General features: G+C 38.0%; 1 protein-coding gene across 1 annotated transcript in view; it reads left to right on the top strand.

Moving 5' to 3' along the window:
• The window catches only part of CFAP65 (cilia and flagella associated protein 65), a 2328717-nt gene that overhangs the window by 743089 nt on the left and 1563282 nt on the right, over nt 1-22346 (top strand). The window contains exon 10 of the mRNA XM_044075222.1: nt 19220-19420. Coding sequence (XP_043931157.1) covers nt 19220-19420 — 201 coding nt within the window. The remainder of the gene's footprint in view (nt 1-19219; nt 19421-22346) is intronic.

Here is a 22346-nt window from a genome sequence, read left to right as displayed (position 1 = left end):
TACCTCACAAGACATCTGCAGCAGCTGGAAAGGCCACAGAAGTACCTCACAAAGATGATTACTGGCCTCAAACAAATGCCCTACATGGACCGCCTCAATAAACTCCAGCTTTACCCCGTAGCATATCGCCTACTCCGAGGTGATCTCCGCCTAACATATAAAGCTATGTCAAACCCAGAGCTGTTGGACATGCTACACCTAAAGAAATCTCAATCCCTCCGAGCTGCATGCTCTAGGGACCTAAACCTTGTCACCACAATAAACAGGATATGCTGGAGGGATAGATTCCTGTCCAGGAGACTTCCCATACTCTGGAACAGGCTACCAATCTATGTCAAGCAAAGTTCTTCATTAGCACTCTTCAAGAAAAATCTTGATGAGTGAATGGGAAATAGGAAATACACCCAGGGGATCACTTCTGTGTCTCTGCTCAACAGTGGCACAGGAAAATAACTTTCATGGGTGGCGTAAGCCAGGGAACCTTGTTGGCTAGGCTTACGTAGGCCCTTGGGCTGATAGCCTAGTACCTACCTATGAACCTATGAACTGAATTCTTTCCATAGGAAAAAAATTTGATGTTCTGCAGCTTTGCTACTTTCAGTGTTCGCTGAATAGGGGTCGATATTAGAACATTCGAAGTTTCAAGACTTCGATGTTCTAATATAGACCTGATAGGTTAGCTGGCTGACATGTGATTTAATGATGCTCCTATTTAAAATGCATGTATCACTTGTTTTTATAATGCACTGAGGAAGGATGTTTGACTCGAAAGCTTTGCAGAATAAACTTTTTTTTGTTTTGATGTGGTTGTTTTATCGAATATATCTGACTATACCTGAGTTGTAGTATTGACCATTTGCAGTTTATAGTTTATTTATTTTGGCCAATACTGTGAGCGTCAGAAATATCAAGGGAGTGAAGTTGTTAGCCAGCCTAATGGAAGTGAACTGTGAATGGAATACTACAATAAGAGGTCTTCTGTCAAGAGAAGGTAATCCACTATTGAATTTGACTCTGAATGCACCTTTACCACTGGGAACCACTGACCAGTCGGTACAAGATTTTGAAAAGACTTTGGACATCTTGGAAAAGAAGGTGCAAACTTTTAAGCAGCTCCAATAGCAGTGGTTAAGCTTTCAGGCTTATTTGGAGTTGGGCGTAGTTCCTCGTGGGCTTAGAATCCTAAAAATACCCTCACATGCTAATACCTACTTAGACCTACTTAAACAGTGGCAACAATTAAATTTGAAGTTAAGCGCTGAATAAATGTGCTTAATAAACAGCTATTTCGTACCTGTAGAAAAGGAATTGGAAGAGAGCATTGTCAAATTAGAAAATGACTTGGTAAATATGCCTTGTTTTACTGACTCAGTGACTCTTTATCAAGACGCACTAGATCGCTTGCATTTGATTAATGTCAAATTAGAAGCCAAGAAAAGACAAAAATTGTTGCGTGACTTAAATGACTTTAAGTCTGGCCATATTTTTTCTTGGCCAAGAATGTATGTTACAAAGATCGTTAATATGAAAGAAAAGAAAAAAAATGGATGAAATGGATAACTTTGAACTTCCTGGTAAGTCCAAACAACAGTTGTCCAATACCAATGGAGGCATGTAGATGCAGCATGCTATATCGTCCAATCACGTGATCTCCTCGAATCAGTCACTAGCAACGCCCACAACTGAAACAACAGCTACGAGCTAGAAGCAGATGGAGAGGAAGTAGTTAGGCCTAAACTATCACCGAAGGGTGCCAACAACTTTCAGAATTCCTCTCAGCCATCTGGGAAAATGAACCAACTACAACTGTCATCTCTTTCCCCTTTTCAATTGAAATTACTAGAGAAAGTGGATATACAGCAAAATGCCCAGGTCGAGAGTGTGTTCTTTGCAGTGACAGCAGCACGAGTTAATCAATGAAATGAAAAGGAAAAACAGCAGCCCTACTTTTCAAAACAAAACAGCACGGCAATAACTCTGATACAGCAAGGTACTGTTAATTTGTCTAAGCGCACTTAAAGCTTCTTAGCAAAGGACTTAAATTTATACCTAATGCTATTGATGATATAGTAAAGGCAGTGACAGATCTGAAATTATTTGCACAAAATATAAACTTGAAACTGATCTTTAAAAGTAATGGAAGTCAATGATGCAGTAATGTGTAAAAGATCTAGCACTTTTTTGCCTATTAGTTGTCCTGTAGTAACAGCCTTTTTAAATTTAATAGAAGATGAACTTAGGGAGTTGTATTCTCTACCAAAGACAAGGAGATTTTAAAATTTGACATGAGGAACATGAAGCATTACAGCAATTGATTACTAATAACAATATAGTAGTTAAACAGGTGGATAAGGGAGGTGCTATAGTAATAATGGATAGAGATAAGTATATTCCAAGTTTTAAAACTTTACTACAGGATGTGGAGACTTTTAAAAAAATAACATTTAATGATGTTAAGAGGCTTATTTCAGAGATAAATATGGTTATTTATGACCTTCAAAATTCTGGTGATATAACAACTGAACAGTTTAACTATTTTATTATCTCCTGCCCGAAAATACCACAAATTTATGGCATCCCGAAACTGCATAAGTCTATGGAGAATCCCCCTCGAGACCTATAGTCTCAGGTGGTGGGTGGATGACTGAGCCTATCTCTAAGTATTTACAGAAATATTAAAGTGTTTTTTTTTGAGTAAATGTCCCAGTATTTTAAAAGATACAAATGCTTTTTGACTAAGCTATATGAATAGTATTCTAAACAAAAAGGTAACGATTTTTTGTTTGTGACTCTAGATATAACATCTCTCTTTACTATAATACCTAATGATTATGGGATATAATCTATAAGAGACGTCTTAAATACTGAAGTGAAATTACCAGCTAGACAGATTGAAAATATTTGTTTATTGCTGGAATTGGTTCTAACCAACAATACTTTTATTTTTGATAATGAGGTCTATTTACAACTAGAAGGGGTGGCCATGGGTACCCCTGTGGCGAATTTGGACGCCAACCTTGTATTCTATGAATGGGAGAAATGTTATGTTCCAAGTAACTCTAATATTTTGACTAGAAAAATTTGTTTTTATCAAAGGTTTGTAGATGATTGCTTTTTGATTTGTTATGGACCCTTACAACAACTAAATGACTATATGGACTATCTAAGTGCAGCTGCAAACTTTTAAAATGTAAAATGTCAGCTTCAAAAGATAGAATGATGTTCTTGGATATAGATCTATAAAAAAGCATGGGAATATTGAAACTATTATATAAAAGAAAGAGGTACATATCAGTAGATATGTAAATAGAGGTAGCATGCATGCTCCACATACTTTTTTAAAGGTATTTTAAAAGCACAAATGGTTAGGACTAGTATACTCAATACAGAGCACACAAAGTTTGAAATACAAATTAAAGAGATGGTGGATGAGTTTATAAAGAATGGTTATAAGCCTGAGATGGTAGAGGAGATATGTAAGGAAGTTGTTGATGGAGGATTAGGTAAATATAGTCCAATTTATGTGAATAAAGTAATGGAACTAGTAGAATTAGATAAAAAAGAAAGAAAAAATAATGTAATTAGGTATTTTACCACTTTTAACCTAAATACAGAGGAAGTGAAATGAATAGTACAAAAAAATTGGACAATCTTTATGGCAATGCCTGAGCTGAGGGAAACAATAGGAGAAAAACCCTTATTTCCTTATAGAAATTCAGAACGTTTGAAGAGGAAGCTATGTTATAAAGATTTTAAACAAGCAACAACAATAGGCCCATCTAGTAAAATAGGTACAACTAAACATTTTAATTGTAGCTGTTGTGAAGATATTTATGAAGGATAAGATAAATTTGTACATCCCTTAACAAAAAAGGAGTTCTTATTCCACTGTTATGCAAATTGTAATACAGCACAGGTAGTATACCTAGCCACCTGTGTAGCCTGCCCCCCATTTTATGTGGGGAAGACTACTAGGAGACTTAAGGGAATGGATAGTGGAGCACGAATCTGATATCAGAAGGAATATAGGTACAAATGCATTGAGTAAGCATATGATGGATAATGGCCCTAGGCATTATTTTAAATTTAGAGTTACAGATAGCATAACTATAGGTGTTAGAGGTGGGGACTTGAACACTATTCTGGAAATAAGGGAATATGAATGGATTATAAGGTTAAGGGCAGATTATAAACCAGGTATTAACAGTGTGGTTAGTATAAAGCCTATTTTAATTAAAAAAACAGAAATTTAATAATAAAAATAGAAGGAAATTTAGTATGCCTTGAGTGAAATTAAATATAGGTTTTTAATGTTTCAACTATTTTATTCAAATTATATAAGGGGGAGGGAAGAATGTGTGATAGGTTAGCTGTCTGACATGTGATTTAATGATGTTCCTGTTTAAAATGTATGTATCACTTATTTTTATAATGCACTGAGGAAGGGTGTTTGACCCGAAAGCTTTGCAGAACAAACTTGTTTTTTGTTTTGACGTGGTTGTTTTATCGAATATATCTGACTGTACCTGAGTTGTAGTATTGACCATTTGCAGTTTATAGTGTTAAAGATAATATCCAGAGTCTATTCCATCCCATTTTTCCTTCCACCACAGAACAAGAGAAATATCTCTCATCCACCCAATCAGCGTGGGAAAGAGCAGCAATAGAGATAGCCAAGCTGCTAGAAAAAAAAGAGTCATCCAGCTGGTCCCTTGTGACCAATTAGAGTCTGGAGTCTATTCAAGATTCTTTTTAGTGCTAAAGAAGACAGGGGACTAAAGACCAATTTTAGATCTAAGTCATCTCAGTCAATTTGTACACCAGATGAATTCCAGATGGTCATGGTTCAATCCATTCTGCCTCTGTTGAAGAAGGACGATTGGATGTGCTTCACATATCTCAAAGATGATTTCTATCTTCAGAAAATAGTGAAGCACTCCTGGATATATCTCTGTTTTCAGTTGTGAATCAATCAATTCAGACCACTGCTTTTTGGTGTCACCACAGCCCCCAGGGTGTTCACCAATATAATGGCATTGGTAGCAGTGTACCTGCCTCTGCTTGGGATCCAAGTTTTCCCCTATTTGGATAATTAGCTCCTAACTGCTACATCCAAGCATCTTCTCAAATGCCACCAACACCTAGTGCTTCAACTGTTACTGGATTTAGGGGTAACAGTAAATTTTCTGAAATTTCAACTGGTTCCAACACAACAAATAAAATTTGTTGGATGCCACCTCGACATATAGTTGAAAATTGTTAGCCTTCCCCAGCACATGGTATATTGGCTCCAGTTAGTGGCAATGCAGGTACTTTCTCACCTTTCTCCCTGAACAAGGCTAATCCTGCATCTTCTAGGGCTTATGACTTATTCAATTCTGATGGTTCTTCTGGCTCAATACCACATGAGAGTGCTTCAATGGACCCTAGTGGAACAATGGACCCAGAATATTCATCCTTTACACAGAAAGATATGTATTACACAGGTCTGAAAAAACATGTGGCATAGTGGTTATCAAAAGATGCCTTTTCCACCCAGAAACACCAATGTTCCATCTCGACAGCAAGGGCAGGAGTTATTTTTCCCTGATCCCTCCACAGGGCCAAACACTGAGGGATGCTCTGGTCCACAACTGGCCTCCAGGGCTTCTTTATATCTTTCTATCTCTCCCCTTAATGAACAAAGTTATACAGAAAACAAGGCAGTGCAATGCCAAGGTGATCCTCATTGCCCCCTTTTGGCCATTACAGACATGGTTCCATTTTCTATACCCTCTACTTCAACATCTTTCATGGATGCTAGATCATTATCCAGATCTTCTTACTCACCCATCTAGACCACCTCCTCAGGACCAAAAGTTCATGAAGCTAACCGCATGGTTTCCCCAATTCCAACAATAGCCAGAGATGCCAGGCTTTCCACAACAGTTGTTAAAATTATTTCAGCTTCTAAGAAGCCATCTACAAAGAAAGTATACCATAACAAATGGAAAAAGTTTTTGACCTGGGCTGCTTTTAAAGAAATAGACCCTTTCTCTGCAGCCACTCCATCTTCCTTAGAATTTCTTGCTGACCTTTTGATAGAAGCTGTAGTTATTCCACTATTAAAGTGCAAATGGCAGCAATATGTAATTTTCACATGGGTTACAATAATTCTTCTTTAGCATCCTTCCAAAGAACAAGAATGGTAGGATACTGCTGAAATTTCTTCCTTCTTTATTAAAACACACAAATACTTCCAAGGATGAGCGCTTTCGGGTAGTAACCCTTCATCAGATAAAATAGGAACAAACACTCCAACAATTTAAATTATCTAGTAACCAATAGGTTGTCAGTAAAAATTCCGCCTTTTTTGCAAGGCGGGCTTTAAACGTACAGCATCATTTAGTCCTGGATTCCTGTGTGCCATCAATTCCAATATCCATTTAGACTCTAAGGATTCTGTTAATAGTTTAATATCTCCCCCTCTGTTGTTTAATCTAACATTAACTATAGCTCTAAATTGAAATGTATGTGTAGGGTTCTTTTCAATATGCCTATAGAGGGCATTATGTATATCCTTATTCCTTATGGAGGATAGATGTTGAAGTATCCTCACCTTGAACATATTGTTGGTCTTTCCAACATAGAATCCAGAACATTGTAACATTCTGCTATATAGACCAAATTACTTGTCCTGCAGTGGCCCTTGCCTTGAAGTTGAAAACCATGCCACTAACAGGATGTGTAAAGGTAGTATCCTTATTAATAATGGAACATGCTTTACAAAAGCCACACGGAACACTACCCACTGAATCTTTGAATGGTTGTGTGGTGGTTAAAGTTTTTTCCCCCACATAACAAATCTTTTAAATTTTTGTTCCTCCTATAGCCAAAACTAGGTCTAGTCCCTACAATGCTTCTTAACTTGTTGTCACTCCTTAAGATATTCCAATTTTTATTGACTATTCCCCTTATATCTTCTATATTATTACTATAGGTAAGGAACAATTTGGGATCTTCCATTTTATACTTGGCAGATGAAGATGCCTGTCCTTCTCCTGTCTTACATGTGAGCCACGGTTTAAACTTACTAGCCCTTTTTTGTTTGTTACTATTGACAACCTTGTTTACTAATTCTTCTTTATAGCCCCTGTCACAAAAATTGCATTTTAACTCCGTCATTTCTTTCTCATATTGGGTATCATCCAAGCATAACCTGGATGTCCTGCCTATCTGTCCCTGTATAATATTTGGAAACATATAACGAGGATGCATGCTGTCAAAGCATAACAGAGTGTTTTTCCAACACTCCTTCCTATGTAAATTAGAAGAAAAACCTGTGTCATTTCTTGTAATACATGTATCCAAAAAAGCTATCTGTGTATCTGAATATTCCAATGTAAATCTAAAGAAAGAAGTAGTGGAGTGTAAATATGCCACAAATTTCTCCAGTAATCCAGAGCCTCCCTTCCAAAGAATAAAATCATCGTCCACAAAACGGGAATATATGTATATGTGTTGCATCCATTCCTGATTCCCAAATATGATAATTTTCTCCCAATACCAAAGGACCAAATTGGCATAGGTGTTTGCACAGGGGGTGCCCATGGCTACCCCCTGTGCTTGTCTATAAGTCTGCTTAGCTCCTATAAAAGCATTGTTCTCCAAAACTAAGGTCAACAATGTTCTGACCAAAGCTATTTTGCTCTCTTCTTCTCCCATATTTCTCATAACTTCACCTATGGCATATATACCATATTCATTGTTAATAACAGTGAATAGGCTCTGGACATCCAACGTCACCATCAAAAGATCTCCCTGTGGTTTCATATCATTAACTTCTCCCATTCTCTTCAGGAAATCACCTGTGTCTTTTAATATACTAGTCACCTTATCAACGTAGGGGCGTAGTGTGTACTCTAAGCATATTGAGATGTTTTCAGTGACCCACCCTCTACCTGAAACAATGGGTCGAAGAGGTGGGCCCACAGTACACTTATGAATTTTAGGTAAAGCTTTGAAAATGGGAGTAACAGCAGTTTCAACCCATAAAAATTGAAATAAATCATCATTAATTCTCATTTCAAAATTCAGTTGTTGCAAACTTTTGTGTACCTTATCAACCAAAAGTTTAATACCTACGGGGTTAATCGGAACGTATGTATCCTTATCTGATAATATACCCTGCAATTTTCATTCATAACAAGTTGTATCAAGCACCACCACCGCACCTCCCTTATCAGCCATCTTAATAACTATGTCCTTGTTGCAGCTTAGATCAAACAACACTTTATTTTGAGCCTGTGTTAAATTATAAAATTTTTGAGACTCCCTTGTTAAAAAATAATCCTGTAAATCTTGTTCACAGCTATTGATAAATAGATTTAGTGCTGGAGAGAAAGGTGGTACATAACAACTAGGTTTTTTCAGTAAAGTTTTGCTCTCACCTCTGGTACCAAAAATACATCTTAAAGCCAAATTCCTACAAAACATCATTATGTCTAAAATGACTTCATTAAAAATGCTTGCCCTGCTGGGCACAAAGGACATACCTTAAGACATACAACTCATCTTTAGTTAAAACATGAGAGGATAAATTAAAAACAATACCAATATTGTCATTAAAAGTCAATCCAGAATTCTCCTCCTTTTGTTCGGGTCCCTGCCCTCACTGGAAGACCGTTTCCAAGCTCCTCGTTTCTTGACAGGAGCTGGAAGCAATTCCAAAAAACGTTGGCGTCCCTGTGTAATCTTAGGGCGTGCTCCCATGCCTCCTGCTTCGGAGGTTACCGTTTCAGTTTGATTATTGGCATGCAGGTTATTGGATGGTGTAGTCACTGTGTATAAAGTATTCTCAAGTTGTGTTACTGCTTGAGAAACCTCATCAGTAACATCTACGACTCTGAGCTCCCCTGCATGTGCTCCTGCAGACAATCCGTTGTTGTTTCTTGCGTGTGATGAATCAGAGCCATCAGTCATCTCTCTAACAGTGGGTTCCATTGTACACTCCGTGAAACTCCTCCCCTCTTGTTGACGTCGAGACGGCTTAACAGTGCTTGCTTCGCCCATGATGGAACGTTGCCCTCTGTTCCTCGGCCAAACGAAGATATTACCTTGGGTAAAATTTTCGTAATCTCTTTTCAATTTGTTTGTCTTTTGTACGCGTAATTTCTCATCACTCTCTGTAAGCGTACCATACAACTGTTTCAAACGCGTCACATAAACAGTTTCACTGAACTCAGACTCTAATTTATTTCGTAAAGCTTCCACTTCTTTGCTAAGTAGAGCTATTTCTGGGGCAAAGAAATCATTGATAATATCCATATATTTGAAGCTAGTTTGAATGTTCAAGGACTGCCACCTTGCAAGTAGCTCAGGATATCTTTCGCCCTGCATGGGCATACATAAAATCCTCATGCCCCATGGTACTATGCCATACTGTTGACAGGCTTCTAGATGGTACGTTTGCCATCTCAGGCGTTGCAGTCTTCCTGCCTTATAGCTCAAGTCATGTAACAAATTATCAAAATTTTTATCCATGGCTACAGGGACTCTGTTGCTAGCCAAGTCTACCTTGCTGACAGCAAACCCCAAATTGAGCAGTGGATTTACCTGGGCCATGAGACCATTGAAGCCCATGCCAAAGGGCTCTCCTCTTGTTCCTCCTTCCACAGGGTTTACAGCAGAACATGTTCCAGTTTTCTTATTATCCAAAGCATGCATAGCACAATCGAACCAAAACCAAAGCAAATGTCCAAAATACGTTCTGTGCTGTAGCCAAAGTCCCACCATACAAATATGCAAAATCCAAAGAACAAGAATGGTAGGACACTGCTGAAATTTCTTCCTTCTTTATTAAAACACACAAATACTTCCAAGGATGAGCGCTTTCGGGTAGTAACCCTTCATCAGATAAAATAGGAACAAACACTCCAACAATTTAAATTATCTAGTAACCAATAGGTTGTCAGTAAAAATTCCGCCTTTTTTGCAAGGTGGGCTTTAAAGGTACAGCATCATTTAGTCCTGGATTCCTGTGTGCCATCAATTCCAATATCCATTTAGACTCTAAGGATTCTGTTAATAGTTTAATATATCCCCCTCTGTTGTTTAATCTAACATTAACTATAGCTCTAAATTGAAATGTATGTGTAGGGTTCTTTTCAATATGCCTATAGAGGGCATTATGTACATCCTTATTCCTTATGGAGGATAGATGTTGAAGTATCCTCACCTTGAACATATTGTTGGTCTTTCCAACATAGAATCCAGAACATTGTAAACATTCTGCTATATAGACCAAATTACTTGTCCTGCAAGTGGCCCTTGCCTTGAAGTTGAAAACCATGCCACTAATAGGATGTGTAAAGGTAGTATCCTTATTAATAATGGAACATGCTTTACAAAAGCCACACGGAACACTACCAACTGAATCTTTGAATGATTGTGTGGTGGTTAAAGTTTTTTCCCCACATAACAAATATTTTAAATTTTTGTTCCTCCTATAGTCAAAACTAGGTCTAGTCTCTACAATGCTTCTTAATTTGTTGTCACTCCTTAAGATATTCCAATTTTTATTGACTATTCACCTTATATCTTCTATATTATTACTATAGGTAAGGAACAATTTGGGATCTTCCATTTTATACTTGGCAGATGAAGATGCCTGTCCTTCTCCTGTCTTACATGTGAGCCACGGTTTAAACTTACTAGCCCTTTCTTGTTTGTTACTATTGACAACCTTGTTTACTAATTCTTCTTTATAGCCCCTGTCACAAAAATTGCGTTTTAACTCCATTATTTCTTTCTCATATTGGGTATCATCCAAGCATAACCTGGATGTCCTGCCTATCTGTCCCTGTATAATATTTTGAAACATATAACGAGGATGCATGCTGTCAAAGCATAACAGAGTGCTTTTCCAACACTCCTTCCTCTCTAAATTAGAAGAAAAACCTGTGTCATTTCTTGTAATACATGTATTCAAAAAAGCTATCTGTGTATCTGAATATTCCAATGTAAATCTAAAAAAGGAAGTAGTGGAGTGTAAACATGCCACAAATTTCTCCAGTAATCCAGAGCCTCCCTTCCAAAGACAATTGACAAGGTTGTCAATAGTAACAAACAAAAAAGGGCTAGTAAGTTTAAACCGTGGCTCACATGTAAGACAGGAGAAGGACAGGCATCTTCATCTGCCAAGTATAAAATGGAAGATCCCAAATTGTTCCTTACCTATAGTAATAATATAGAAGATATAAGGGGAATAGTCAATAAAAATTGGAATATCTTAAGGAGTGACAACAAGTTAAGAAGCATTGTAGGGACTAGACCTAGTTTTGGCTATAGGAGGAACAAAAATTTAAAAGATTTGTTATGTGGGGAAAAAACTTTAACCACCACACAACCATTCAAAGATTCAGTGGGTAGTGTTCCGTGTGGCTTTTGTAAAGCATGTTCCATTATTAATAAGGATACTACCTTTACACATCCTGTTAGTGGCATGGTTTTCAACTTCAAGGCAAGGGCCACTTGCAGGACAAGTAATTTGGTCTATATAGCAGAATGTTTACAATGTTCTGGATTCTATGTTGGAAAGACCAACAATATGTTCAAGGTGAGGATACTTCAACATCTATCCTCCATAAGGAATAAGGATGTACATAATGCCCTCTATAGGCATATTGAAAAGAACCCTACACATACATTTCAATTTAGAGCTATAGTTAATGTTAGATTAAACAACAGAGGGGGAGATATTAAACTATTAACAGAATCCTTAGAGTCTAAATGGATATTGGAATTGATGGCACACAGGAATCCAGGACTAAATGATGCTGTACGTTTAAAGCCCGCCTTGCAAAAAAGGCGGAATTTTTACTGACAACCTATTGGTTACTAGATAATTTAAATTGTTGGAGTGTTTGTTCCTATTTTATCTGATGAAGGGTTACTACCCGAAAGCGCTCATCCTTGGAAGTATTTGTGTGTTTTAATAAAGAAGGAAGAAATTTCAGCAGTGTCCTACCATTCTTGTTCTTTGGATTTTGCATATTTGTATGGTGGGACTTTGGCTATAGCACAGAACGTATTTTGGACATTGTCTTTAGCATCCTTGAAAGCTCCATTCTCCTACAGCCATCGATCAGAGGTCCAGTTATCCCTTGGGATGCTACCTTAATGCTGCAAGCTTTGACTCAATATCCCTTTGAACCTGCAGCTACTATAGACCTTAAATTTCTCTCCTGGAAGACGTTTTTTTCTGGTATCATTCTCTTCAGTCAGAAGGGTGTCAGAATTGCAGGCACTTTCATGTAAATCTCCATATCTCATCTTTCATAAAGATAGAGTTTCACTGAGAACTAACCTGTCCTTTCTCCCAAAAGTGGCATTTGAAGCAAATCCAAATCAATCTATAGATATACCAGTATTTTTTCACAATTCTCAAAGGTGAATATACTTTACATATGCCAGATGTTCATCATCAACTCAGGTTTTACCTCCATGGAACAAAACAATTTAATGGCTCTGATCAGTTGTTTATCGTCTTTTCAAAACAAAGGAGGGGGAAAGCAATATCGAAAGTAGCACTATCACAGTGATTGCCAGATTGCATTCTATAATTAATAAAGTCCGACATTACTAACCAAAGAAAAGGCTCACTCTAATAGAGCAGTGGCTACCTTAATGACCTTTGCAAAGAGGATGCCCATTGATGATATATGTGCAGAAGCAACTTGGTCAACAGTCCATAACTTTTTGTCTCATTATAAGTTGGATGTACAGTCCAGATCACATTCGTCATTTGGTTCCACAATACTCAGGAATATCCTTCCTTGATATCACCCAGAAAGACAGCTTGGGAACCTGTCACATATGTTGAATTGGATTAAAATAAACAACATTGGATATGAAAATTATGTATTACCATAACAATAGATCCATGCTGTCTGATTTTTATCCGATTGAACCTCCTTTTCCTGCCCCCTTCTAAATTGACATGTATAGTTTTGAGATGACCAAATGGCAATCACTTTGTACCCTGTCTGTATACAGTTCTGTTGACTGTTTCATTTCCTTTCCTATCTGGTTGATTGATTATGAGACTTATGAAGTTTTTCTGCATCTGATAACATTGGTTATTTAAAGGGGCAAACTCGATCTGAGGTGCTAGAATAGAGTACAGGGAATTATGGGTAGGGGAGGAGTCAAAGCCCTGGTATCATAAAAGCTTCAAAGTCTTGCTGAGATCAGATCCTATTGGATCCGACAACCCATACATTGAACCAGATGAAAATCATACAACACAGATCTGTCATTATGGTAAGCACATAACTTTCAAACATTTAAATAACAACAGTTTGATTGCTCGGTTGAAGGAAAAACTACTGTTATTTCAGTTTTATTTGGATTTTGGCATATTCCAGATTTTTCTATCCAGTTTTCAGTTTTTGAATATGAGCGCTGTATGTCATCTTGGAGTTGTTTTATCCAAGAGACAGCACAAATTATTGTTGAGTCATCTGCATATTCAATTAGAGCTGCTGGGTGAGAGAGTGTATGCATTTTATTTATATGCTAAAAAGTAAAGGTCGTGCTATTCAACCTTATGGCACACCTGCTGTTACTTGTTGAGGAGTTGACAGCACATCAGCCCATTGTACACATTGTGTTCATGACTGAGGTAACTTTTAAACCAACAGATTGTATTGTTTGTGAGGCCAAGTTCCTTGAGTCTGAATAATAGTATGGGATGTGAAACTGTATCAAATGCTCTGAATAACTCTAAAAGTAGGGATTCATCCATTATACCTTGATTTCATCTGTCATGAGTATAGTTTATGAAAGATAGTAAAGCTATTTCTGTGCTGTGGCTTGACCTAAATCCATACTGTGTTGTGTAAGGTAACTCTCTGTCTGTTATGTAGTTGATCAACTGTATGTGGACACATTTCTCAAGCATTTTAGACAGAGGGGACAATATAGCTATAAGTCTATAGTTTGCTAGATTAAGTGATTTACCACCTTTATTTAAAGGAATACCATTTGACTGTTTCAAGAATCTTGGGAGTAATCCTTCTTGGAGAGAGTGATGTACAAGTTTAAGTTTTTGAACAAGTTTTTATTGTGCTGATAGGACTTCCGATAGGTGAGTAGGTTAGTAGTGACAGAGTGAACATCACTCATTGATATGTTGGGTGCATTGGGTTTATAAAGGGTGTTAGCAACATTTATGTAGTATAAATTAAATCTATGAGCTGTGTTGCAGTTTGTCTTATCTGTGAATGGGCAGGGTTGTGATTTTTGACCACGTATGAGTTTATAAACTGTTGACCACAACTGTTCTAACGTTTTTCAGTGGTTTTCCTGTAAGTTTTTGTTTAGTCTTTAGGATAGTAATCCTAGTTAATTTTATAAGTGCTAATATTGCTGCATATTGTTTGTTGCATTTTTTTTTTTTTTTAATGACAGTTTTTCAGACTTTATTTCTGTTATGTATTAGCTTTTTGTACTTGGTTTAAGCCATGGTGCAAATTTGATATAGCTCTTTTCCAGCATTGAGGTGCTAGGGAGTTTAATATAGAGAAGAAGATTTTGTTGTAGTGAGTTACTGTGTCATGTTTTTAATGGATCCCATTTGCTATGCTTAAACATAGGAAGAAGGTTTCTGTATTGAAGTTGGTTATATTTCTGACATTTTTAAACTGAATGTTTTTATGTATTTTGGTATGTTTCCATATGGCTAAACCTGGGCTATTTATGTCTCTGTGCTTATTTTATGGTAAATAAAGCAGGGATCTAGTGTTAGTGTCCAGTGCAAAATGTTTTATTTGTCACTAACTCTTTTTATCCTTGTGGTCATGTGTGCTAATTGTTTTACCCTGCATAGACTGATACCAGGGTGAATAGCTTTGAGTATACATGGGACAGTCAATATAAATCACCTAGAATCATTGTTTCATGTATTATGTTTGCAGTTATGCAGGGTAGTGTGTCATCAGAAGCTGATCTGTCTGCACTAGAAGGCATATACATTATTGATATATGTATTATTTTTTGTGAGTTAATTTTAAGCGCAGCTACTAGGGTTTCAGTCCATTAATGTTTGATATTTGCACAACATTTCTTATTTTCTTCAGCAGACTGTCCCTCACCACAGTTCCCACACCTTGTCTAGTCTGTCCTCTGCCTGAATAGTAGTAGACTTTGTATACTTAGCCAAGTCATTTTATTGCACTGCCCCTCTGCCTTCTCTCCTGGACACACAGGTTATCCAGTTTCTTTCTTACCATCATGTCATCCCCTTCCAAGCTGCTTTGTGTCACTGACATGGTTGGTATAATGATTAAGGTCTTTAACTCCCAAGCTCAAGGTTCAATGTTTGATCGTTATCAACAGCCAATGCCTTTCTGGAGTTTGCATGTTCTCCCCACATCTATTTTAGGTTCCTCCCACCTTTCAAAATCATGCTGTGTTTTTCCACCTCATACTAATCCAAAAATTAAAAGGAGTCATGGGCACAGACTCTGGGTAGTGCGTGACAGTGGAGGAGCTGTGAAGAACAACTGCTTTAGGCATCAGCTGTTATGAGCACTATCCTCTAGATAGTGGAACATGGACTACAGACTGTGCCACATGCCAAGGCTAGCCACTTGAAGGTATAAAATTGGCTCTAGGTGGGTATATGTATTTGTCAGTGATAAGGGGGTTGAGGACCAGGCCTATACTGACCTATGCAATGGACCCTTGCTAATGCTATGAGTAGTGTATGTTACTCTGTTGACTAGTGTGTGTGCACATCATAATGCCCAGAAGCCCTCTATCAATAAGCTACTGACTGTCTGGTGTTGCACTATCCAGCCAGCATTACCTGGGATAGTTCTGTTGAGTGACAGCTCAATGTAAAACCAATCAGCCTGCCAAACATGAACCATGGATTGTTCCAATGAACATAAGTTGACTGACAGATAAATCTAGGAGACAAACTGGGAGGCCAGTGCAGCAAAGCCACTTGGCTTGGGACCCAAAATCTACTACTCAGGGTGAGAGAAGACTAGAAATAGTGTGGAATTGTGGTGAGAGAGAGAGAGTCTGTTAAAAACAGTTAGGAATGTCATCAGAATTTGTTATAGACTCACAGCAATCAGACTTCATTGGAAAGATAGAATAGTATTTATAATCTTAGCTCGAGCTCCACAGCAGAATTGAGATGTCATGGAAAATAATGCATTCAGACAACATTTACGAGATCTACTAGATAATGCAGGGCAGTACGGCTGGTGTTGATAATGGGGCACCTGAATGCTTATATCAGAACAGTTAGAGCAGGATATGAGGACCGTCTAGGTCTGCATGGATTAAACAGCAAGAATAAAGAAAGATAGGCCATTCTAGATATATTTCTGACAAATGGCTTGATGGTTGCCAACACATGGATCAGTAAAACGGACATTCACAAGAACACATGCAAGAGTGGCCAACAAGCAACCCAGGTAGACCTCTTAACATCAACAGAGACTAATCTGAAGATATGGAAGTTGAGTTGACTGGAACAAAAGGACAAGAGTTCAAGGAAATACTCTGGGCTCTAGCAGGTCAAGAAGAAGACAAAATAGAGGAACGTGAAGAAGACTGTCAGCATCTCTAAACAGCAAGTGAGAAAACTATAAACAGATATGTGGCCAAACCAGGTGTGGAAATAAACATAAGGAAAGCTGGTGGTAGAATACAAAAGTCCAGCAGGTTGCCAAAAGGACAGAGTTCCAGAAAAACTGGGAGATAGGAAAGACGAACAGGCTGAGAAGGAATACTGCTTGGCTAACAAAGAGGCTAAGACAGCATTTGCAAAAGCAAACAAGAATGCATCTGAGGCACTGTTCCAGCTCGTGGTAAGTGACTTAGCCGATACCACAAATAAACTCTATCAGACTGCAAGGTAGAGCCAGAAAAATAAAGAAGATAGTTGTTAGACAGCATTCATAAGAGATGCTAGCAACAACCTGCTTACCAGTTCACAGGACATCAAAAGCATATAGAAGGAGTACTGCTTGCAGCTTTTGAATGAAGAAGACCCCACAGAAGCTGTAGTGCCTCATACACAGCTTATAATGAAAGAGAAGGAAGAATCCAGCGTAGAGAAAGTAAGAAAATCATTAAGGAAAAATGAAGTCAGTTAAAAGCAGCAGGCTTAGATAAGGGTGTGGCAGATATGATCAAGAAATTGGGTGATTTAGGGAAGATATGGCTCCTGATGGTGTTCAAAGCAGTATGGAGAGAAAGGTGTATCCCAGAAGAGTAGAGAATTAGCATTCTATTGCCAGTTTACAAGAACAAAAGAAACATTCACAACTGTGGACAATGTAGAGATATCAAACCCTTGTTAACACTGCATGAAAGTGCTGGAGGTGATTGATAAACAAATATGCTAAACACTAGAATGTAAGGTGGAAGATGAGCAGTTTGGATTCCAGTCAGAATCCAGTATAACTGACCCATTGTTTGCAGCGAGATAGATAGTGGAGAAGAAGCTAGAGATGAGGAGAGTCTAAATGGGAATTCCTAGACTTGGAAGAAGCCTTAATAGAATTAGTGCATGCTATGTATAGGTACCCAGTGATATAAGTACAGTGTTTAGACTCACAAAGGGGTTCCCAGTGGGATGGGGTGCTTCATGGTTCTGAACCCACTGTTGTTCATAGTGAAGATGGGCAACATTAGCAAAAGAGCTGGAAGGGGCAGATCAATAAAGTTGATGTATGCAGACAATGTAGCATTACAAGCAGACTTTGAACATGAACTTCAGCAAATGATATGGACATAGAATGCAAAACTGAAGGTTCATGGGATGAAATTGATTACAGACAAGTCAGTTGTCACAGCAGCAATTGATGAAAAATAGAAGGAGATGAAAATGAAACATAAGAGAAAACAGTTGAGCAGGTTAACAGAGTCAAGTATCTGAGAGGGATGGTTGAGGAAGAGGGGAAGTCTGAATGATGTCAACACTAGAATTAGTGGGGCTGCAGCCAACTGCACAGTGTCAGGGGATGTGTGTTACAGAAGAATGACAAAGAAGCTGAAAAGTAACATGTACAAATTTGTGGTATGACCAGTACTTTTGCGTGAGATAGAAATCTGGGCAGCAAAGACAGAGCAATTGTGGAAATTAGAAGTGATGGAGATGAAGTGCCTGAGATGAGCGGTAGGATGCACAGTGTGCGACAGAAGAAATTATGACATCAGGGCAGAAGGCAGAGTAGATCCAATTGTAGAGAAGGTCAAAGAGAACAGATTACGATAGTTCAGGCATGTGTAGGAAAGCAGATGATTTGGTGAAAAAGATAGAAGAGACAGGAAGAAAGCAAGAGGAAAACAATGTCATCCATCAAAGAAATGGATGTATTCCTTCAGAAAAGACCTACAGCAGTCAGGCATAACTGCTGAAGAAGGTAGAAAAGTGGCATTGAACCAAGAAGGTGGCAGTTGAGTTAACTTCCCAACCCTATGTACAAATGAGAAAAAGGGGGTTGATAAGGAAGATGGTGATGGTGATGAATGAATGAATGAGGTGCACAGCAAAGTTAAACATTTCTGAATGTATAATAGTTACACCCAAGTTCTTTTTTCCATTGTGATCATTAAGGATAATTCCATAGCCTGAAGACAGTATTTCTCCATCTTTTTTTGTGTGATTTAAGCAAGGTTTTTATTATTGCAAATATGTCAGAGGTGTACAGAGACATCCAGCTATGCAGGTCTGTTTTAGAAGAAATTCAGGCTTAGATTTCTGCCAGAGTTTACATTCTTCTAATAAGGTTTGTTCATATCTAGTTTGTTTAATTTTAGATATTTATTTTGTTGGTGGGTATTTCAGAATTATATATTTTATACCATTATTCTAGTCTGTTACTACCACATGGTTATACTCACTTGCAGCTTGCCTTCACTTAAGTGCTTACTAATTTATTTTGTATTTATTATTTTGTTGAACATCTCTACCTGTGTTATGCTTTTTATACAGTTTTATTATCCCGCATATCACTTTTTGTTGAACGTGAAATGCCATATTTGTTTGGTCAGTTTTATTCTGTATCAAGATCATAATTGAAAAGGGGGAGTAGTGATCCAGTTCATCTGCTATAAATAAAATAAATAAATAATCAGCTTTGGCAAGAGAAGAAGCATCTGTAATGACTTGTGTTTCAGTGTATGGTTCATATTTATCGTCTCTGTTTTTTAGGATCCTTTGTTCCTAGATTTGATTGGCACCTGCCATTCAAATGACATAGAACCTGCCATCCTGCAGCCCAAGCATCTATGGCTGTATCGCGTAAATATGGCACGAGGTTTGACATTCTACCCATCCGATCTTCTAAGTGACATGTTGCAGAAAAATAAAATACAGCTGGATGCCAATGGTGCTCTTCAGCTCTTTTCAGAGGTATGTAGCTTTTGTTATAATCAGTTTTATGACTTATTGCCCATTCATTAATATTCCATACTATTGGATGTTAAATAGTGTAAAACTGTTCTAACTATTGATTAGCTAAAGGTAGCAATAAAAGGTGATGTTATCAAAGTAGAAAAGTGTAGCTCATTAGCATTTTTGATATAACCTTTCTAGCATTAGCATATCAGTAAGCATATTAAAAAAATTTACTTTAAAATGTCCGCCTACTTTGTAAATTGTTACAGTTCATCTCACCTACAAAGTAAAATATATTTGTATCATTGCTAGATGTTCACTACCATATTTCCCCAAAAATAAGACTGGGACTTATACTTTTTCCCCCGCCAAAATACACATTAGGGCTTATTATCAGGGGATGCCTTACTTACCCCCCCCCACAACAATCTACATTCATTAATTTATTCATGTACACAAATCGACATTTATTCATGTACACAAATCAACATTTATTCATGTACACAAATTGACATTTATTTGGCACTTTTTCATTATTGGGTAACAGTTCTAGGTAACGCGTTAACAGTTGTGTGAGAATTCTATATAAACAGTGCAACAAACATTTCAACTTCAGAATATCTATACCTTGGCTTTCACAGTGCAATATTTCATGCTTAACAGAAAGTGCAGAATAATCTCAATACATGTGTATTGGAGGAGGGGAATAAAACAGATGAATAACTGCCACTTTTTGAGTGGTGATGCTTTCTTTATTCCTTAAACCGTAAGAGAAGAATGATGGAAAGTTATAAAAATGAAGTCTGGGAAATAGTGGCCTTACTTTGTAATTACCCCTTGATAATGAAATGTTACCTTAATACAATAAAGTCAAAAAACTGACAACAGCTTGCTGGCAGCTGAAAGCAGAAGCAATCCATTCTGTTGCCCTGATAACGACAAAGTTATTCAAATACAGTCATGTCATCTTCTTCTGGAACATTGTCATAAGTCTCCAACCCCCGAATTCTGGCCTGAATTTCTTGCGACTCCATTTCCTGTAGAACCATTGGCCCCAATCTGTCATGCCTAGTGATAGAGCTCTCCTTAAATGAGCACTGCTTGTCTATGTAGCCTGCTCGTAGTGCATTGGCAACACAGCTGTCAGTGATTTTATCCCATTAATTCTTCACCCAAGTCATGACCTCTTGCAGGCTAGGCTTCACAAAGTTTCCAGCTGATTTCTCTCCAATCTATTTTCAATGTAGTGATTGAGTTCCATGTGCAAATGGTCCTTGAATGGCTTGTTTATTGCAATATCAAGAGTCTGGAGATAGGCAGTCATTCCTGCAGGAATCATTATTTGATCTGTTCTTCTCAGTGCAAGGAAGTTCTTCATGTGTTTAGCACGGTGAGTGCTGGCTGAAGCCCAGACTAGCAGACTTCTTTCTCCACCTTGCAAAACATGTGGCAGCATTACATCGACCCACTTCCTTATAACTGCTTGTGTGCACCAGGCTTTTTCAGTTTCAAGAATGTAAATGCCTGAAACACGTTCAATCTTATCTTTCTTGCCATTACTAATGATTAGAGGTGGGGTTTTCTTTCCATCTAGATGAATTGCCTAAATACAGGTAACATGTGCACTTTCATAACCAGTGGAGGGAATGTAGATTGACAAGGCACCCCTTTTATCAATTGTTATTTGAGATCCTTGGCCCTTAAACACTGCAATTTCATCCATAGCAATCATGTTGGACAGTTGGTATTTAGAAAAGTCGATGCCATCAACAAAGGACTTGAATGCAAGTGCACGTTTAATAACTTCAGTATCTTCCAGCTTAAACAGTGTTGTCAATCTTCTTAGAGACAGTTCATATCACTGAAGGAAGCCATCCAGCCAATGTTGTGATGCTTTGAATTCTTCTGGGGATATTTCTAACTGTGGTGACATTGCAAGGGCAAATGCTTGAATATTAGCGCTGCATACAACCAAAGCCTATGCTCTCCTGTTAGCAATCCATTCACAGATGATGTCTTCCAGCTCAGGAAATAATGGTTGCCAGCCTGATCCACACTTGCACTTCTTAGCATTTCCCTCGTCCACCTGTTGACTGAGGTTATCGTACACGCTCGCCATTTTTAGACCATTCGGAGATCCAACTTCTTCTCTTTGCAAAAAGCCATCAGATTGTTTCCCTGGGAGTTCTCCACAATTCCTTTCTTGTACTCAATGGAATAGCTTTCTCTTTTTGCACTCATCTTGTCTGGGGGGGGGGGTTGATTGAAGATTTATGAGACAGGAGTGGCAGCCAAAATGACGACAGTTAAGAAGACACAACCACACCCATTCGTTATCAAATGCGCACGATTTACGTGCGTTGTCTATACTTTGACCAATCAAAGTACACTTGCTAGTGTTTATGGGCCAAGGATCTCAAATGTCAAGTGTGAGTGAGGATTAAGGTTACAGTAAGAATTGTGGAGGACTCCCGGGAAAGAATCTTATGACTTTCTGCAAAGAGAAGTAGTTGGGTGTCCGAATGGTCCGAAAATGGCGAGCAGAGTACGATAACCTCAGTCAACCGGTGTCAGTAATATTATTTTATAATTCAACACATCTGTCATGTGTTGTTGATGATCTTAACTGGGGCTTATTTTTGGGTTAAGGCTTATATCATGACCACCCTGGAAAACCATGCTAGGCCGTATTCTCTTGTTAGGTCTTATTTACGGAGAAAACAGTAGTAGTAGCCAGCATTAGCAAGTTGCAGGATATCTGTACAGGTTGTGAGAAAACTACAATACTGTTTCCTTCATTAATGCCTTTTCACTAATTCATCACATTTTATTTTCTAACTGCAGTGAAAACTAGTATCCAAACACTAGCTGCACTCCTTCCTGCCCATGAAGGATCTGTACTGCTCTGCTGTCTCATAAACGGCTAGCAGGTGGCAGAATA

Source organism: Protopterus annectens, chromosome 6.part0, assembly GCF_019279795.1.
Source record: "Protopterus annectens isolate FY-2018-M chromosome 6.part0, PAN1.0, whole genome shotgun sequence".
Classification (NCBI taxonomy): Eukaryota; Metazoa; Chordata; order Ceratodontiformes; family Protopteridae; genus Protopterus; species Protopterus annectens.
Note: the sequence above shows the minus strand (reverse complement) of the source record. Positions and strands in the feature narration are given on the sequence as shown.